This window comes from Lynx canadensis, chromosome D1 (genome assembly GCF_007474595.2).
Source record: "Lynx canadensis isolate LIC74 chromosome D1, mLynCan4.pri.v2, whole genome shotgun sequence".
NCBI classification, from domain to species: domain Eukaryota; kingdom Metazoa; phylum Chordata; class Mammalia; order Carnivora; family Felidae; genus Lynx; species Lynx canadensis.
In genome coordinates, this window is record NC_044312.2 from 7,106,189 (window position 1) to 7,122,206 (window position 16,018).

Below are 16,018 nucleotides of genomic sequence, written 5' to 3' on the forward strand. Positions count from 1 at the left end.
ATCCATTGTTATCTAGACTTTTCAACTTGTAATTCCAGTTGTCTCTTATTATTCTTTGTATTTCTGTGTTGTTGGTTGTAACTTCATTTGTGATTTTTTTTTTTTGTGGGGAGTTTTCTCTCTCTTTTTTTGCTTGATGAGCATGGTTAGCAGTTTTATCAGTCAAAAATAAATCTTTTCAGAGAACCAGTTTTTGTTCTGTTGATATTTTCTGTCTTTTTTTTTGGAGACTCTATTTTATTTATTTCCACTCTGATCTTTATTTTCTTCCAAGAACTTTGGGCTTTATTTATTCTTCTTCTGGTTCCTGTTGATATAAAGTTTACATTGTTTATTTTGGGTATTAAAAATTTTTTTTTTCTAATGTTTATTTTTGAGAGAGAGAGAGAGAGCGAGTGAGCGAGGTGGGGAGGGGCAGAGAGAGGGAGACAGAATCTGAAGCAGGCTCCAGGCCCTGAGCTGTCAGCACAGAGCCCAATGCAGGGCTTGAACCCCCACTTGTGTGTGCATGCATGCTCTCTCTCAAAATAAATAAATAAATTGTGAAATCATGAGCTGAGCTGAAGTCGGATGCTTAATCAACTGAGCCACCCAGGCACTCCCCCCACCCCCGTTTTCTTTCTTTTTTTTTTTTTGTGATAGGCCTGTATCACTATGATGGTTGATATGATTTCAGTCTTCAATTTGAGACTTGTTTTGTGGCCTTAGCATGTGATCTGTCTTGGAGAATGTTCCATTTTACACTTGGAAAATATGTGTGTTTTGCAATTTTGGGATGAAATGTTTTGTATGTACCTGTTAAGTCTATGTGGTCTAATGTATTGTTTAAGTCCAATGTTTCCTCATTGATTTTCTGTGCAAATGATCTGTCCATTGATGTAAGTGAGGTATTAAAGTTTCCTACTAATATTGTATTGCTGTCAATTTCTCCCTTTATGTCTGTTGTTATTTTTTTTTGTTTCACTGATTCTGTGTTTGGTGCATAAATATTTACAAATGTGTGTCTTCTTCGATCAATACACTTATCATATGTAATGCCCTTTTTTTCTCTTTTATTACTGTGTTTTATTTTTTTATTTTTTAAAGATGTTTATTTTTGAGAGAGATAGAGTATGCATGGGTAAGGGGCAGAGAGAGAGAGAGAGAGAAAGAGAGAGAGAGAGAAAATCTCAAGCAGACTCTGCACATTTAGTGGAGAGCCTGATGTGGGGCTCGAACTCATGAACTGCGAGATCATGACCTAAGCAGAAATAAGAGTTGGACGCTTAACCGACTGAAGCCAGCCAGCCACCCTCACAGTCTTTGTTTTAAAATTTTTTTTTTTTTCAACGTTTTTTATTTATTTTTGGGACAGAGAGAGACAGAGCATGAACAGGGGAGGGGCAGAGAGAGAGGGAGACACAGAATCGGAAACAGGCTCCAGGCTCTGAGCCATCAGCCCAGAGCCGGACGCGGGGCTCGAACTCACGGACCGCGAGATCGTGACCTGGCTGAAGTCGGACGCTTAACCGACTGCGCCACCCAGGCGCCCCTTAAAAATCAGTTTTGTATGACCTGAGTAAGGTCACTCCAGCTTTCTGGAGCAGAAGATAGTTTTGAGGAATGTTGATTTTAGGTGATAGTGGAACCAGCTACTCAGCTTCTGCTCTACCGTCTGGTTCACTTGGACTGCTTGTTTGTGCTGGAGGCTCTTCTAGACTGTGAAGATAATACTTGGGTTCATATGCAAACATACATGAAGGAAGTGTAGCATCCATCCCAAACCCTCACATGCTGATGTACCTGTCACCCAGCTTTAATGACGAACATTCAAGGAGACACCTTCTAGAGTGTAGAGAGCTCAGCTTCCCTCGCCCTAGTCCACAAAGTGCAGTGTGAATGGTGTCAGAGAGTGCCTCCGGGTTCTGACTTAAATAATGGCAACGATTCTACTTTAAGTCGGTTCTGGCCGATGTAAAGAGAAGTGAAGACTTGGAGCATTCATGGGAAATTTTTTCTTGGCCTCAGAATCCTGGGTATAATTAAGAATCTAGAGGCACTCTGAGCTCTTTAGGTCTTCACTGAGGACTTTTATTTGGCCCAGAAATTGGGATGTGCTGCAGAAATCGAAGGGGGAAATCCTATCTGTTTGTAGCATATCTACATTGCTGTGAGAAGTAACATGCAGATGGCTTTTATAGTTTTGATACATGGGCTGCTCAGTAATGTGTCTGTGTAATCAGAAGAAACAACTGTTTTCAGGATCTGAAACATGAAGCTGAGAGGATCAATAACATAAATATACTTGTTTGTACTCCGGGTCGGCTTCTTCAACACATGGATGAAACAATATGTTTTCATGCTACCAATCTCCAAATGTTAGGTAAGTCTAATGAATTTCTAATGAAACAATCTCAGACTTAGGAGAGAAGCCTCATCAATTTTAATGTTAGACATTTTTAATCTTAATATTTATTCAATAAAACATCTGAGAATAACTTGAAACAATTTTTTGGCATATGGGTTCTAAACCCGGAGAGTACAACTAGACTTTTTTTTTTTTTTTTTAAACAAAATGGTCAGAAGAATATAAGTAGTTGTATATGAAATTAGATACTTCTTTATCTGACACTGCTAGGAATTTATCTCTTAAGATACATCCGCTTCTGGTGATATTACCTAACGTGTGTATATATACTTTTAATCACGTCTTTATTTTGGAATAATTCTATATTTACAGTTACAGTGATAGTACAGAGAGTTGCTTTATACCCTTTCCCCAGTTTCCCCTAGTGTGACATCTTACATAACTGTGGCATGTAACCACATATTTCGTCAAAATGAAGATTAACATTGTTCCGTTGTATAAATTCCAGACTTTTACTTGGATTTCACCAATTTTTCCGCTAATGCCCTTTTTCTCTTCTAGGATCCAGTCCTGAATACTACATTGCATTTAGCCTAATGTATATTTTAAATGTTGTAATTCACCTTGAATTTTCTTTTTTTAGTTCTTGATGAAGCAGATAGAATCTTGGATATGGGCTTTGCTGATACCATGAATGCTATTATTGAAAATCTTCCCAAGAAACGTCAGACTTTGCTTTTCTCAGCTACCCAAACCAAATCTGTAAAGGACCTTGCACGCTTGAGTTTGAAAAACCCTGAGTATGTCTGGGTTCATGAAAAAGCAAAATACAGGTATGTACTACTTGTAGCCATATTTGATTCAATTAAAAAAATCGGTGTTCTTTTTACTATAAGAATTTGGTATTTTAAATGAATACTACCTTTTTTAGGAAACTAGACGTCATTTTATGTGTTATAAAATATGGAAAGTATAGTAAAATATATTACAATTATTTAAATATTTGATGGACCTTTAAATGTGGGAATACTCTAGTGCAATATTTCTCATGTGGTCTGAGGAACACATATCTTTCTGTAAGATGTGAACAGGTGTTTGTTAACAACTACCCCTGCATAAAATGGGGGGTGGTGGGGTTGTATGGCTGTGTGGGAAATGGGTTGGGGGAAGTAGGTTTCAAAGTGTATTTTGATACAAGTGGAAGTTTGTGTTTGTGTGTTTGGTATGAATCACTGTCGATTGTGGACATGCTTGACTTGCAGAAATGTTGTCTAGTGAACATAAGTAGATATGTGTTGAAGGTCTCCATATGGATTATCTCTATCTTCGATTTCTTGCTATGAAATGTTAGTCTGAGAAGGAATAGATTGGGGAAAATGGTGGATTATCCTCTTAGAAAGTTGTTAAATACTGGGAATATGGGCTTTGGGCCCACCTTAATGTTGTTCAGCTAATAAATGTTTAGGATTAAAGAAAGCCCTAGAAGAGGCCAGACTCCATGCTTCCAGGCATTTTCAGTGGATGAACTTGGTTCTCAAGAACTCGGGAGTGGCATAGCAAGAGATTCTTTAACTCCTCCTTAGCTTTGTATGGAGTAGACAGTGGTTGCTGTTTGTAACGTTGAATTGAGGTAGCTATTGAAATTCTTGGTACAATTAATAATCTAAAGAGTCACTTTTTATTTTCTTTTTCGTCTTTGTCTTAAGTTTATTTATTTTAAGAGAGAGAGCAGGCAAGGGGTAGAGAGAGAGCAAGAGAGAATCCCAAGCAAGCTCTGTGCTGTCAGTGTGCAACAAGACAGGCTCAATCTCACAACCCTTGAGATCATGACCTGAGCCGAGATCAAGAGTCGTACGCTTAACCAGTTGAGCTACCCAGGCTCTTGATTTTCTTTGTTTTTTTTTTTTTTTTTTTTTGGCTGTTTGCTTTCTGCCTATTTTCACAACTCTTTAGTGTCTTTACCAGATACACATTTTTCAGTCATTAGGTAACATCTAAAAACTGCATGATTTAAGGTAATTGTACATAGATTTCTTGTTACCAATTTCTGTAGGTAACAGTGGGTTATTATCTGTAGATCAGAGTTAGAAAAAAACAAATGCAAATACTGTTTATTTTATAAGTGATTTTTGAAATGCATCACTTAGAAGAAATGGGGTTTTCAGAAACCATGTCTCCAATGACAATTGACAGTTGCAGGTTATGTGATAATGACTGTAGTACTCTCTAATGTCCAGTTCACCAGAAGCACCACAGAAGGCAGATACTTTTGTGAATTTTGTCTCATATCATTATTGAAGTTTCTTCTCTAGCCATTAACTTGGTTAATACACCATAGGGAAATCACGGTCAAGAAAATTTTTAAGGTAGTATAGAATATCTACTCTAGAATCGTGCAGGACCAGAAAAATAATTTTAAAAAGTTAGATCTTTCTGAAGTTGTATATCAGAATGTACTTAGAAAAGGTATAATAGGGTGGTTTCTTTATGTTGCTGTTGCAGTGAAATTGCGCTCCTAATGATTTTTTTTTTTTTTTTGAGAAAAAAATCGTTCTCTTTGAATCCTTGTAATTTGCTGTGTTTTACAGTGAATATAAGTTGAAATCTGTGGTGAATTATGAAGCATTTCAAAATTGAAATGGCTATTCTGAGCTTATGTTGTTAGTTGCATGCAAAAGTAATTTTATATTTCCTGTTAGTGTCATTAATCATTATGAAATGTTCTTTATCTCTACTAATACTTTTTGCCTTGAAGTCTAGTTTGATATTAGTCTCCTTTTAGTAAATTTCTCTTGGTCTGTGTTTGCATGGTGAATCTTTCTCTGGCCATTTACTCCTTACATTATATACAGCCTTACATTTTAGATTTATTTGACTTTACAAGCAATATGTGGTTCTCTTCTCAGGTATGATCATTACTTTGTAACTGGAGGATTTAGTTCGTTGACATTTACCTTACCCCATTATTTTAAGTTTCTTTACCCTTTTCCACTGTGTCTTCATCGTGAAGTATTTTAATTTCACACATTTTAAATTCCATAAGCTGTTATTAATACTTTTTGAAACATCAGTATTTATTTAGATTTATCCAAATAGTTATTCTTTATTTCTTGTGTTCAAAAGAACTTTTTTTTTTTTTTTTTTTTCAGGTTTACTAGTGGAAAAATTCTGTTTTGACTTTTCTGAGAACATCTCTAGTGCTTCCTCATTTTTGGAAGATATCTTGGCAGGTTTTCTTTAAAGATACATTTCTGTTCTAACTATTATTGTATCAAAATTAGCCGATGTCAGAGTTAGCCGATGGTTTTCCTGTTCTTTTGAGGGTACTGTGTATCATTTAAGATTTTCTTATTTTCGGTTCTTAGTGAAACCATGTCTGATGTTTTTTTTTTTTTTTTTTTGTGGCAGATAGATGTGGTATGGACAGATGACCTTGATCTGGGCTATCCTGGCTTGTAGACTCTGGGGTTATTCTCTTTGTTTTGCCTGGAGTCGTGAGATCTAGCCCTCTGGAAGTCTCAGCTGAAAGCCCTGGGTGTTTCCAGAGCCCTTCCCCTCTGGCAACTTCTGAACCTCATAGCACTGAGGCTGCCAGGGTCTCTGCTCAGCTCTCAGCTTCCTGGATGTTGCTTTTTGTTTGTTTTCAGTCATTTTGCTTTGTGTGTGTGTGTGTGTGTGTGCAGGCGTGTGTGTGTGTGTGTGTTGAGTTTAGGAGTTCCTCCCACTTTTCATGGGAAGATCCTATGAAGAATTTAAGATTCAGTGTTTTATGGTTCCTCCTCTCAAGGATCTTGGGCTGATGGGTGTAGGCCTCAGGGTGTTACTCCCAATTCTTATCTGTCTTGCAAATCAACAGATGCTTTGAGGGGAAGGTGGGGATGAATATGGGGCTTGCCTCAGGGCATGTCTGTTTTCTTTTTTAGCACCTCAAGTCCTAGCTGCCTTGGTTGATCTCTGATGCCTTCAGTTTTTTTGATTTATATTTAATCCAGCTTTCATTGTTAGTGCTACAGGCCAAAGAATGAATCTGAATCAAACAATACCTTTATGACAGGAAGGATAGCTTTTTAATCTTAAAAGTTTTAGGAGCCACTGATGATTATTCTAGATCCATGGTTTCATTAAGATTTGCAAAACTGTGATGATGCAATTCTAGTTCTGATTCCTAAGAAGTTCTCTTTTGGGGTATATGTATGTGTGTGTGTGAGAAATTTGTTGGAGAGCCATGCTGTTGCTAATCATTTCTTATTCTAATTTTTTTTTTTGGTGGGGTCTGGATTTCAAAGTTAACCAATGTGGCATGTTTTTAACGTATTTCCTCCTCTTATTTTCATAAGCACCCCTGCCACTTTGGAACAGAACTACATAGTTTGCGAGCTGCAGCAAAAAATAAGTGTGTTGTATTCCTTTTTGAGAAGCCACCTGAAGAAGAAAAGTATTGTATTTTTCTCCAGTTGTAAAGAGGTACTGAATGATTAAGTAATTCTTGTTGAATCATCCCTTTTAAAATAGCAAATTTCAGTTAGATAAAAAGCAATTTCTTCTATTCTGATAAATACAGTACTAGATGTGGTGAGGAACATGATAGATAAGCGTGGTGTCCATCCGTGAATATTGGCAGATCACGCCATTGAATGACTGGATGAACTGCAGGTGTTTATAATCTGACTCCCACCCTCTAGGAATTCTTACCTGAATGTGCCATTTATTTCCATGCCTTGGTGTCCTTGATCATGGTGATCTCTGGAGTGCACTGCCTGCACCCCTTTACACTAATGCTGAGGGAGTGTTGAATGTCCTTTAAGGCTAAGCTCAAATGTTACATCTGGAGGTCCCTCTCCAGTATTGCCAATCCCTGTGTTATAATCAGCTGTTTTCTCTCCTCTCCTTCTAGAGTGTTTATGTGTTTAATTCAGTTACACATTTCTTTAACATTAGTCATTTGCTATGAATAAAGGATTCAGTGATAAATAAGGAAACTTAGTCTCTTCCCTTAAAGAGGGAGGGACCTTGATTGATTTTTATGTTCCTTTCTTCTCTATATTTCAGATTACCTAATGATATATAGTTGTTGGCATATAGTAGGTGGATTCTAGGTTTATAGTTTTTTGAGTGCTTAGCCTGATAAATATGCCAGTGAGTTTCTCTCCAGCTTACAGGGAAGATAATAGCGGTCTGTCTGTTGTACTCTGTCCTTTTTTTGGTGCATACTCTTTTTAGGAAACCTCTTCAGTCCCATGGTTTTAAGTGCCACCTGTGTTCTAACAACTGCCGAATTGACATCTCAAGCTCTGACCGCTCTCCTGAGCCCCGGACTTGTGTATCCACTTGAATACTAGAGATTTCCTGTTGAGTGTCTTGAGATTTCTTGTTGAGTATCTCAAGTTTAAAGTATGAAAAATGATTTAAGATTTTGTATCCTGAAGATCTTTTCCGTCCATCTCTTCCCCATCTCAGATGACTGAATCCTTAATTATCGCACGTCTTCATCTCATAGTCAATATATTGGTAACTCTCATTAGCTCGACCACCTCTCATTACACCTCAGGCCAAAACTAAATCTCAGACACGCTTGATTTTGTCCTAATCCTGGCTGCTCTCTTCATTCTCGCACTTTCCTTCCTTATAGTTATCACACGTTCTAGCCAGAGTGATCTTGGGAAGTCATCCACCTCACCGAGACAAAGACAGTTTTGATTCAGGAGATGCAGACTGCAGCAAGTTTTCATGGACTCAGTTGACACTTCCTGGGTGCATATGTACTTTTTTGAGATTGGTTTGCCTGAGGGTGCATCTGTCGTCCGCAGGTTCACCTTTCCCCTCTCCCCATCTCATGGTGGCCCTTTTAAACCTGCAGAACAAAGCCATGAGTCCATCTGTCTATACTCTTACTGGTGCATTGTCTCAGGCCATTAGAGCCTTCCTAGCACCAAGGGTTTCGCTGTTTGGAAAGTGAATGGCTCTGAGAACATGGTACCAAGTTGTTCTGCAGTTCACTGGCCTTACCATTCTTTGCTTTGTTGTTGTTTATTTATTTATTTTGAGAGCGTGAGAAAAAGAGTCCCAAACAGGCTCCATGCTCGGTGCAGTGCCTGATGTGGGGTTCAATCTCATGACCTTAAGATCATGACCTGAGCCGATATCAAGAGTCGGACACTTAACTGACTGAGCCACCCAGATGCCCACCAACCATTCTTAACTTTTAACGAAATTTGTGAGGAGACTTAATGGACTTAATAGCTGATGGGATTGTTATAAATTTTATCTGTCATGGTTTTGACCTATTTTATAGGAGTTAAAAGAGTTAAGTTTCCTTCTAGTACATTTTCTTTTTCTCTTAAAAAAAAAAAAATTTTTTTTTACGTTTATTTTATTTTTGAGAGACAGAGCACAAATGGGGGAGGGGCAGAGAGAGAATGAGATACAATATATGAAGCAGGCTCTAGGCTCTGAGCTGTCCGCACAGAGCCCGACACGGGGCTCGAACTCACAAACTGTGAGATCATGACCTGAGCTGAAGTCGGACGTTTAACTGACTGAGCCACCTAGGTGCCCCTACATTTTATTTTTTAAATTTACTTTTTAAATTCCAGTGTAATTTACATATAGTGTTATATTAGTTTCAGGTTTATGACATAGTGATTCAGTAATTCTGTATATTACTCAGTGCTTACATGGTAAGTGTACTTAATCCCCCTTCACCTATTTTACCTATCTCCCCTCTGGTAACCACCAGTTCTCTGTATTTAAGAGTGTTTTTTTTCTTTGTTTTTTGTCTTTTGTTTGCTTGTTTTTTAGGTTTCACTTAAGTGAAATCATGTTTACAAATCTTTCTCTGACTTATTTCACTTAGTATTGTTCCTTCCAGCTCCATCCATGTTGTGGCAAATGTCAAGATTTCATTTTTTATGGCCATGTAATATTTCATTGTGTGTATGTATGTGTATGTGTTTATCCATTCATCTTTGGATGGACACTTTGCAGCTTCCTTATCTTCGCTATTGTAAACAGTGCTGCAGTAAACATAGGGGTGCGTGTATCTTTTGGAGTTAGTGTTTTTGTTTTCTTCAGATAAATACCCAGAAGTAGAATTACTGGATCATATGGTAGTTCTATTTTTAATTTTTTGAGGAACCTCCATACTGTTCTCCACAGCGATTGCACCAGTCTGCATACCCACCAGCAGTGCACAAGCGTTCCTTCGAGTCCAATTTTCTGTAATTTCATGAAGGGATTTTCTTAATGTGCACATTAGAAAGAGAAAATAGGAATAAAATGATGCTTTACTCTGCCTCAGTCTACCATTCAAGTAGTATTCATTTATTAATATGTAAACTAAAGAGGAATGGAGCCAATAATCAGCTCCATTTACTTCCATTTATGAAGAGCTATAATAACTTCCAGTGTTGTATAACAAAATTATTGTGTCTATCAGTATTTCTTGTTATGCTTTTTTTCAAATTCTAACATTTCTTGTTCTGGTCAGTTATATACTAATGTAGTAATAGCTTAGTCTGAAAATTTTTAATAGCTTTATGGCCACAGGAGATTAGAAATTAAAACTGATGTTCATTGTTTTATAGTAGAAAGTCATAAATATTGATAAGATAATCAAAAGACTTTGAAGCATAAAACTATTAAGATAAAATTCCGTGGGGTCAGGAAATTGCCATAAAAGTTCAAGGAGGAGAAGAAATGCAAAATTTCTTTCTCTTGAGGATTTTATTTTATGTTCACTTGTTTTTAGACTTGATTTTTGGGGCGCCTGGGTGGCTCAGTCGGTTGGGCATCCGACTTCAGCTCAGGTCACGATCTCACGGTCCGTGAGTTTGAGCCCCGCGTCGGGCTCTGGGCTGATGGCTCAGAGCCTGGATCCTGTTTCTGATTCTGTGTCTCCCTCTCTCTCTGCCCCTCCCCAGTTCATGCTCTGTCTCTCTCTGTCCCAAAAATAAATAAACGTTTAAAAAAAAATTAAAAAAAAAATTTAAAGACTTGATTTTTTTATAGTAGTTTGAGGGTCACAGCAAAGTTGAGGGGCCCTCTTTCACACAGGCATGGCCTTCGTAATCTTTACATATTTTAAAAATGATCGTAGGTATCAGATCGCTCTGCTACTTAGAATCTACTGGATACATGTGTAAGAGGTTTGTTTTAAATTCTCCATATTTACGATATATCAGAAATTACATTTTTTGCAACTCATTACACTTGAAAAAATGTCAGCTGTCAAGTTGAAATGTAAGGGGAGCATTTTTTACAAAGTTTTTAAAATTTTCATTTATTTTGAAAGAGACATAGTGAGCAGGAGAGGGGCAGAGAGAGAGGGAGACAGAATCCAAAGCAGGCTCTGCGATGTCAGTGTCCAGAGCCCGATGTGACATGCCGGGCCCGAACTCACAAAGTGTGAGATCATGAGCTGAGGCAAAGTCAAGGGTTGAATGCTTAACCGACTGAGCCACCCAGGCGCCCCTAAGGGCAACATATTAAAAAAAAATTCTTACAGGAAATAATGTGAACAAAAAGTGCTCAAAGACCACAACTCCAGACTGTGTTTCCCTTTCTCTGCCCTACATTTTTTGTTTGGTGAAACTTGTGCTCCTTAAAGCATGTTTGCTGTTAATCTCCCGAGTTTGCTTGACTGCTGCTGTTATATGGAAGTACCAAACTCCTTTTTCTGTTACTGCCTAGGTCCAGTACCTGTACCGGGTGTTCTGTCGGCTACGTCCTGGGATCTCTATCCTTGCGCTGCACGGCCGACAGCAGCAGATGAGAAGGATGGAGGTCTACAATGAATTCGTCCGCAAGAAGGCTGCAGTCCTCTTTGCTACTGACATTGCAGCCAGGGGGCTGGGTGAGAACTTAGAAGAAAAGATTTTGTGGTCATGGCATATAGAATTTGCTTATAAATGGATGGATTTGGGGATTCGTATAGTTACACTCAAATAATTGGGCCTTTTTTTCTTAGAAAAATAAGTTAATTGGTAACCAATATGATTAAGGATACATCAGTGAAAATTTTGGTTGTATTTTCACCTTCTGTGTTTATTGCTTATGGTAATAATCCTAGAATCCTGAGCAGCCCACAGAATCAAAGGCGGATTAAAGGTGTAAAGACACCTTTGTATGTTTCTTTGAAAATTGGAAACTTGATAAAATATTACAACTTACTCAAAAAGAAAATTTGAAATCCCATTTTTTCACCAAATGTTTTTATTTTAAAAGCATACTTAATGTGTTTAAAGTTTCAGAAAGCCACTGTGATACCGTTTTACAGCTGGTGGCTTTGTGGTGGTGGGATGGGGTATGGAAGTCATTACAGGAAGTAGAGATCAGAACACATGACAAGAGAGTAAGTAGGTGGTAATTTAAATTGTTCAGTGGCTTTGTTTTATGTTAATTACTGTGGTAGATTTTAAACATACATGAAGAATACATCTAAGGTACCCTCAGGTATATTACCCCACTTTGACAACCATCTTTTCCATGATCCCCTTTTTCTTCCTGTCTCCTTGATTTTCTTGGAGTTTTTGAAAGTGTATCTCAGACATTATATATGTTCACTCACATGTGACTGGAGGCAGTAGCCAAGTATACATGTTTTTAAAGCTCTCTGGCTTGTATTGTTGTTATACCATGACTTTTGGTAACATCATCATTTTGTATTTACCTTGTCTGGGCTGTGTGATTGTCTGTTGTGATTGTCTATATGAGTTTTCTCAAATGTTCTGGCAGATGTCCCATACCTTCTTTGCTACCAGTTCAAACCCGGTCCATTTCTCTCTTCCCTTAGACCCTCCCCCTCTTGCAAGTTCCATCTCCAGCTCTTATACCCACGCTGGTTGCTCCATAAACCTCATGCATATTTGTCATCCTGACACTCTTCTTTCCAGATCTTTCTTCCTCTTCCTTGACTTATCAGCCCTTTTCTCTATTATGGAAATTGATCTAAAATTCTCACAGCAAAATCCCCTAATGACTAAAGGTAGTTCTTTCAAGTAATTGAGAACAGGATATCTGGAAATGAGTGAAAACTTCTGTAGTCAGAAGTGAGAAAAGGGACTTAGAATCATTAATTTGAATGGAGATGGGAACAGCAAGAAAAGTAAAGTTTGCTTCCTTTAAATTGGGAAACCAGTTTTGCAGTTCACTAGGAGCCCATGAAAAGTGGGTTCTTTTAGGTTATTAAAATTTTATTATTTGTCTGACACGAAGCAATCTCTTCTGTTTCAGATAGAAAAGAATCTTTGTATTCAAACACTGTCATTGATTTTAGTTCACTCTGTCAATGGAGAATTGTTTATTATCTCTTGGTCCCTGTAGTTAATTTTATTTTTAATAAAGTTCACAGATGATATCTATCAGTTTGATGTGATGGAAAGTCCTAGTAAGTGATAATGTAAAATAAAAATAGTATGGCATGGTAGACCTTGCAACTAGTTTCCTAACTTGATGCTCCTTCTGTTCAGATTTCCCAGCTGTGAATTGGGTTCTTCAGTTTGATTGTCCAGAGGATGCCAACACATACATTCACCGAGCAGGTAGAACTGCCAGGTAGGTGTGCTGGCTCTTTTCTTTGCTGTTGCAGTTGGGAGATGTTTGCTCGTGGTAGAATTTTAAATGTTAAGCATCTTTCTGGATAGCATGTGTTAATAATTACCAAAACCTTAGACTTCTTCCTTTTGCCTCATGTTCCACATTTAAAAACTGATCTTAAGGAAAGAGAAATGGGTAAAGTTACATAAAGATGTTCATCTTACTGACCTGTGTAATGGTTAGGAAATGGAAACAGTCCAAATAATCACAGCAGGGTTATAAGTGATTATGATTGGCCACAGACAGACTGTGTCTTTGGATTTACCTTGTACCATTTATTACCTTATCACAACTGGATGAATATTTATAATGTGGTTGTTGGTGAGACACTGGTACTTGATGATGGAAGAGACACCAACTCTTGGTCTGTCTGGGCAGCAGTTCTGCTTTTTATTAAAAAAATTTTTTTTAATGTTTATTTATTTTTAAAAAAAAATTTTTTTTTTCAACGTTTTTTATTTATTTTTGGGACAGAGAGACACAGAGCATGAACGGGGGAGGGGCAGAGAAAGGGAGACACAGAATCGGAAACAGGCTCCAGGCTCCGAGCCATCAGCCCAGAGCCTGATGCGGGGCTCGAACTCACGGACCGCGAGATCGTGACCTGGCTGAAGTCGGACGCTTAACCGACTGCGCCACCCAGGCGCCCCAATGTTTATTTATTTTTGAGAGAGAGAGAGAGAGAGAGAGAGATAGACAGAGACACAGCGTGAGTGGGGGAGGGGCAGAGAGAGAGAGGGAGACATAGAATCCAAAGCAGACTCCAGGCTCCTAGCTGTCAGCACAGAGCCCAGCGCAGGGCTTGAACTCAAGAACTGTGATCATGACCTGAGCCGAGGTCAGACATTTAAATTGACTGAGCCACCCAGGCGCCCCGTGGAAGGATCTTTAGACCCAAGATGTAGACCATCTTCTAAGCAGTGATTTTCCTCCTCTTCTGCTTGCCCTGTGTCCCTTTCAGCAAACAGCCCCAAGTGGCCTCTCTCCCTCATTTGTCTAGTAAATCTCTTTGGCATGCACTGAAATTTCTTTGAATCCACAGTTTTGGGCGGCTTTAAAGAAGTTTTTTTTTTTCTTTTTGGCTGTATCTGGTAGATTTTGTTGTATGTTTTAGCTCAAGTGAAGGTTTTTCATGTCCTTCTGCAAGTGCTGCTTGTCCTTCTGAGAAGTAATTTTTGTAACATGTTTTATTGCTTAAACATTTTTGATTGATTCACATTTATCATTAAATAAAGATATATAGCCATTAAACATGGGCTATAATAAAAATGCACTCAAACGCATTTCTTTTGACCAGCATGGAGGGAGTGAATATTACAATAGTGAAAGATAAAGCTATTTAAAAATGGAATTTATGGGGGTGCCTGGGTGGCTCAGTTGGTTAAGCGTCCAACTTTAGCTCAGGTCGTGATCTCACAGCTCATGGGTTTGAGCCCCACGTCGGGCTCTGTGTTGACAGCTCGGAGCCTGGAGGCTACTTCTGATTCTGTGTCTCCCTCTCTCTCTGCCCCTCCCCTGCTTGTGCTCTGTTTCTCTCTCTGTCTCTCTCTCAAAAATAAACAAACATTAAAAATAAAAATTTTTAAAATGGAATTTCTGTACTACAGGGTAAAAAGTAAATCTTTTTATTGTAGTTAACAATATAATTTGAATAAACAGTGGAGTTAGAACTGGGTTCTGTATACGGTGCTGTGGTGCTTTTAGACAAACTTGCCTGTAAAGTGGTTACATTTTGGTTTCTAATGGGGTCTAAGGAAAAAGGACCTGGGTAGATGAGCAGGCTTGTTTTCCATTTTATAGGAAGATGGGTGGTGGTGTCAGTGATCTTTGTGTCGGGTACATGTTTGGGTTATCTTTCATAGTGAGATGTTCAGAAGTCGTAAGTAGTAGTGGTTGGCAGAATGAGAATTCCTCTGCTGTTTAACTCTTCTCAGTACACGTGAGGCATGTATGAGTTTGTACTTGTACCCATGCACACATTTTCCATTTTAGAGAAAGTGGGATGTAGCCTCGCACACAGGCGTGTTAGTGTTAGTTGTGCCATTTGGTGTTGACATAGACAGGGGAAACGGATTTCTTTATGGAACACTTATAAATAGTATTTTAAAATTATTCTTCCTTAATGAAGATGATTGGACATCTCATTGCATCAGAAAACAGTTCACCGAAGAGGAATATTTCAGGGTTTTTCGTTCCCAGAGAGGTTGTTAAAAATCTTCTGTAGCTGAACATGCCAGGGTGAACATTAAATTGGTCCTGATGACTGGAGATGAAAAGGAGCTACAACAACATCATGATTGTATTTGAAAAGAAAATACTAATTTGAAAAACTGTTGTAATGCAATTTCTAATGTCATTAATTTTTAAAATACAAGTCTGTTTGATCCCTCATAACCAATTAAAAATGTTTTGAATTGACTCTTTTAGATGAGTAGTCAGTGGAAATGTTTAGGATATGCAATACTTATTTTTTCTTGGGCAGTTTAATAAAAAAATAATGAAATTGCAGTTTAAAAGTTGCCATTAATGGGCTTACAGATAATTAGAAAGTTTTTTGGGCCACGAGACTGAATAATTGAATTGAATAAAGGCTAAATTAGAATTTGAAACTAATTAAAATCCTGTGTTTATGCTGTAATTAAAACTGGGTTGCCAGATAGTGGTTACTTGTGGAAGTAATATATAATATAATTCATATATATGTGAATATATAGTATAATTCATATATATATATAATTCATATAATATAATTCATATAATATATGAATATGGAAAAATGAATTCAGTGCTTTGTGGCAGAATAGCTAAGGTTTGGGGAATCTTTTTTTTTCCTTTTGAAGTGTTTTAGCTAAGTGAAAATAGTGATTTAGGCATTTGTCTTGAAGTACTTTGTTGTATTATTCACTTAAAATTCTCATGATCCTTAGTATTGGGAAAATTTTTGTCTATTTTCTTTAACCATCCACATCTCTTTTAACAAATGATCTCCTTTAGAGACAGGGAAGGCAAGGAATAGGAATATAATTTTACCAAGCTGTATTCTGTGGTGCATTACTTAAAAATGATTGTTTTTAGGGC

At 37.8% G+C, this 16,018-nt stretch overlaps 1 protein-coding gene across 1 annotated transcript in view; it reads left to right on the top strand.

Annotated features, from left to right (window-relative positions):
• Positions 1-16,018, top strand: part of DDX10 (DEAD-box helicase 10) — a 285,466-nt gene that overhangs the window by 18,842 nt on the left and 250,606 nt on the right. Inside the window, exons 5-9 of the mRNA XM_030332211.2 lie at positions 2,242-2,362; positions 2,991-3,180; positions 6,685-6,811; positions 11,036-11,198; positions 12,814-12,898. Of these exons, the coding sequence (XP_030188071.1) occupies positions 2,242-2,362; positions 2,991-3,180; positions 6,685-6,811; positions 11,036-11,198; positions 12,814-12,898 (686 nt within the window). The remainder of the gene's footprint in view (positions 1-2,241; positions 2,363-2,990; positions 3,181-6,684; positions 6,812-11,035; positions 11,199-12,813; positions 12,899-16,018) is intronic.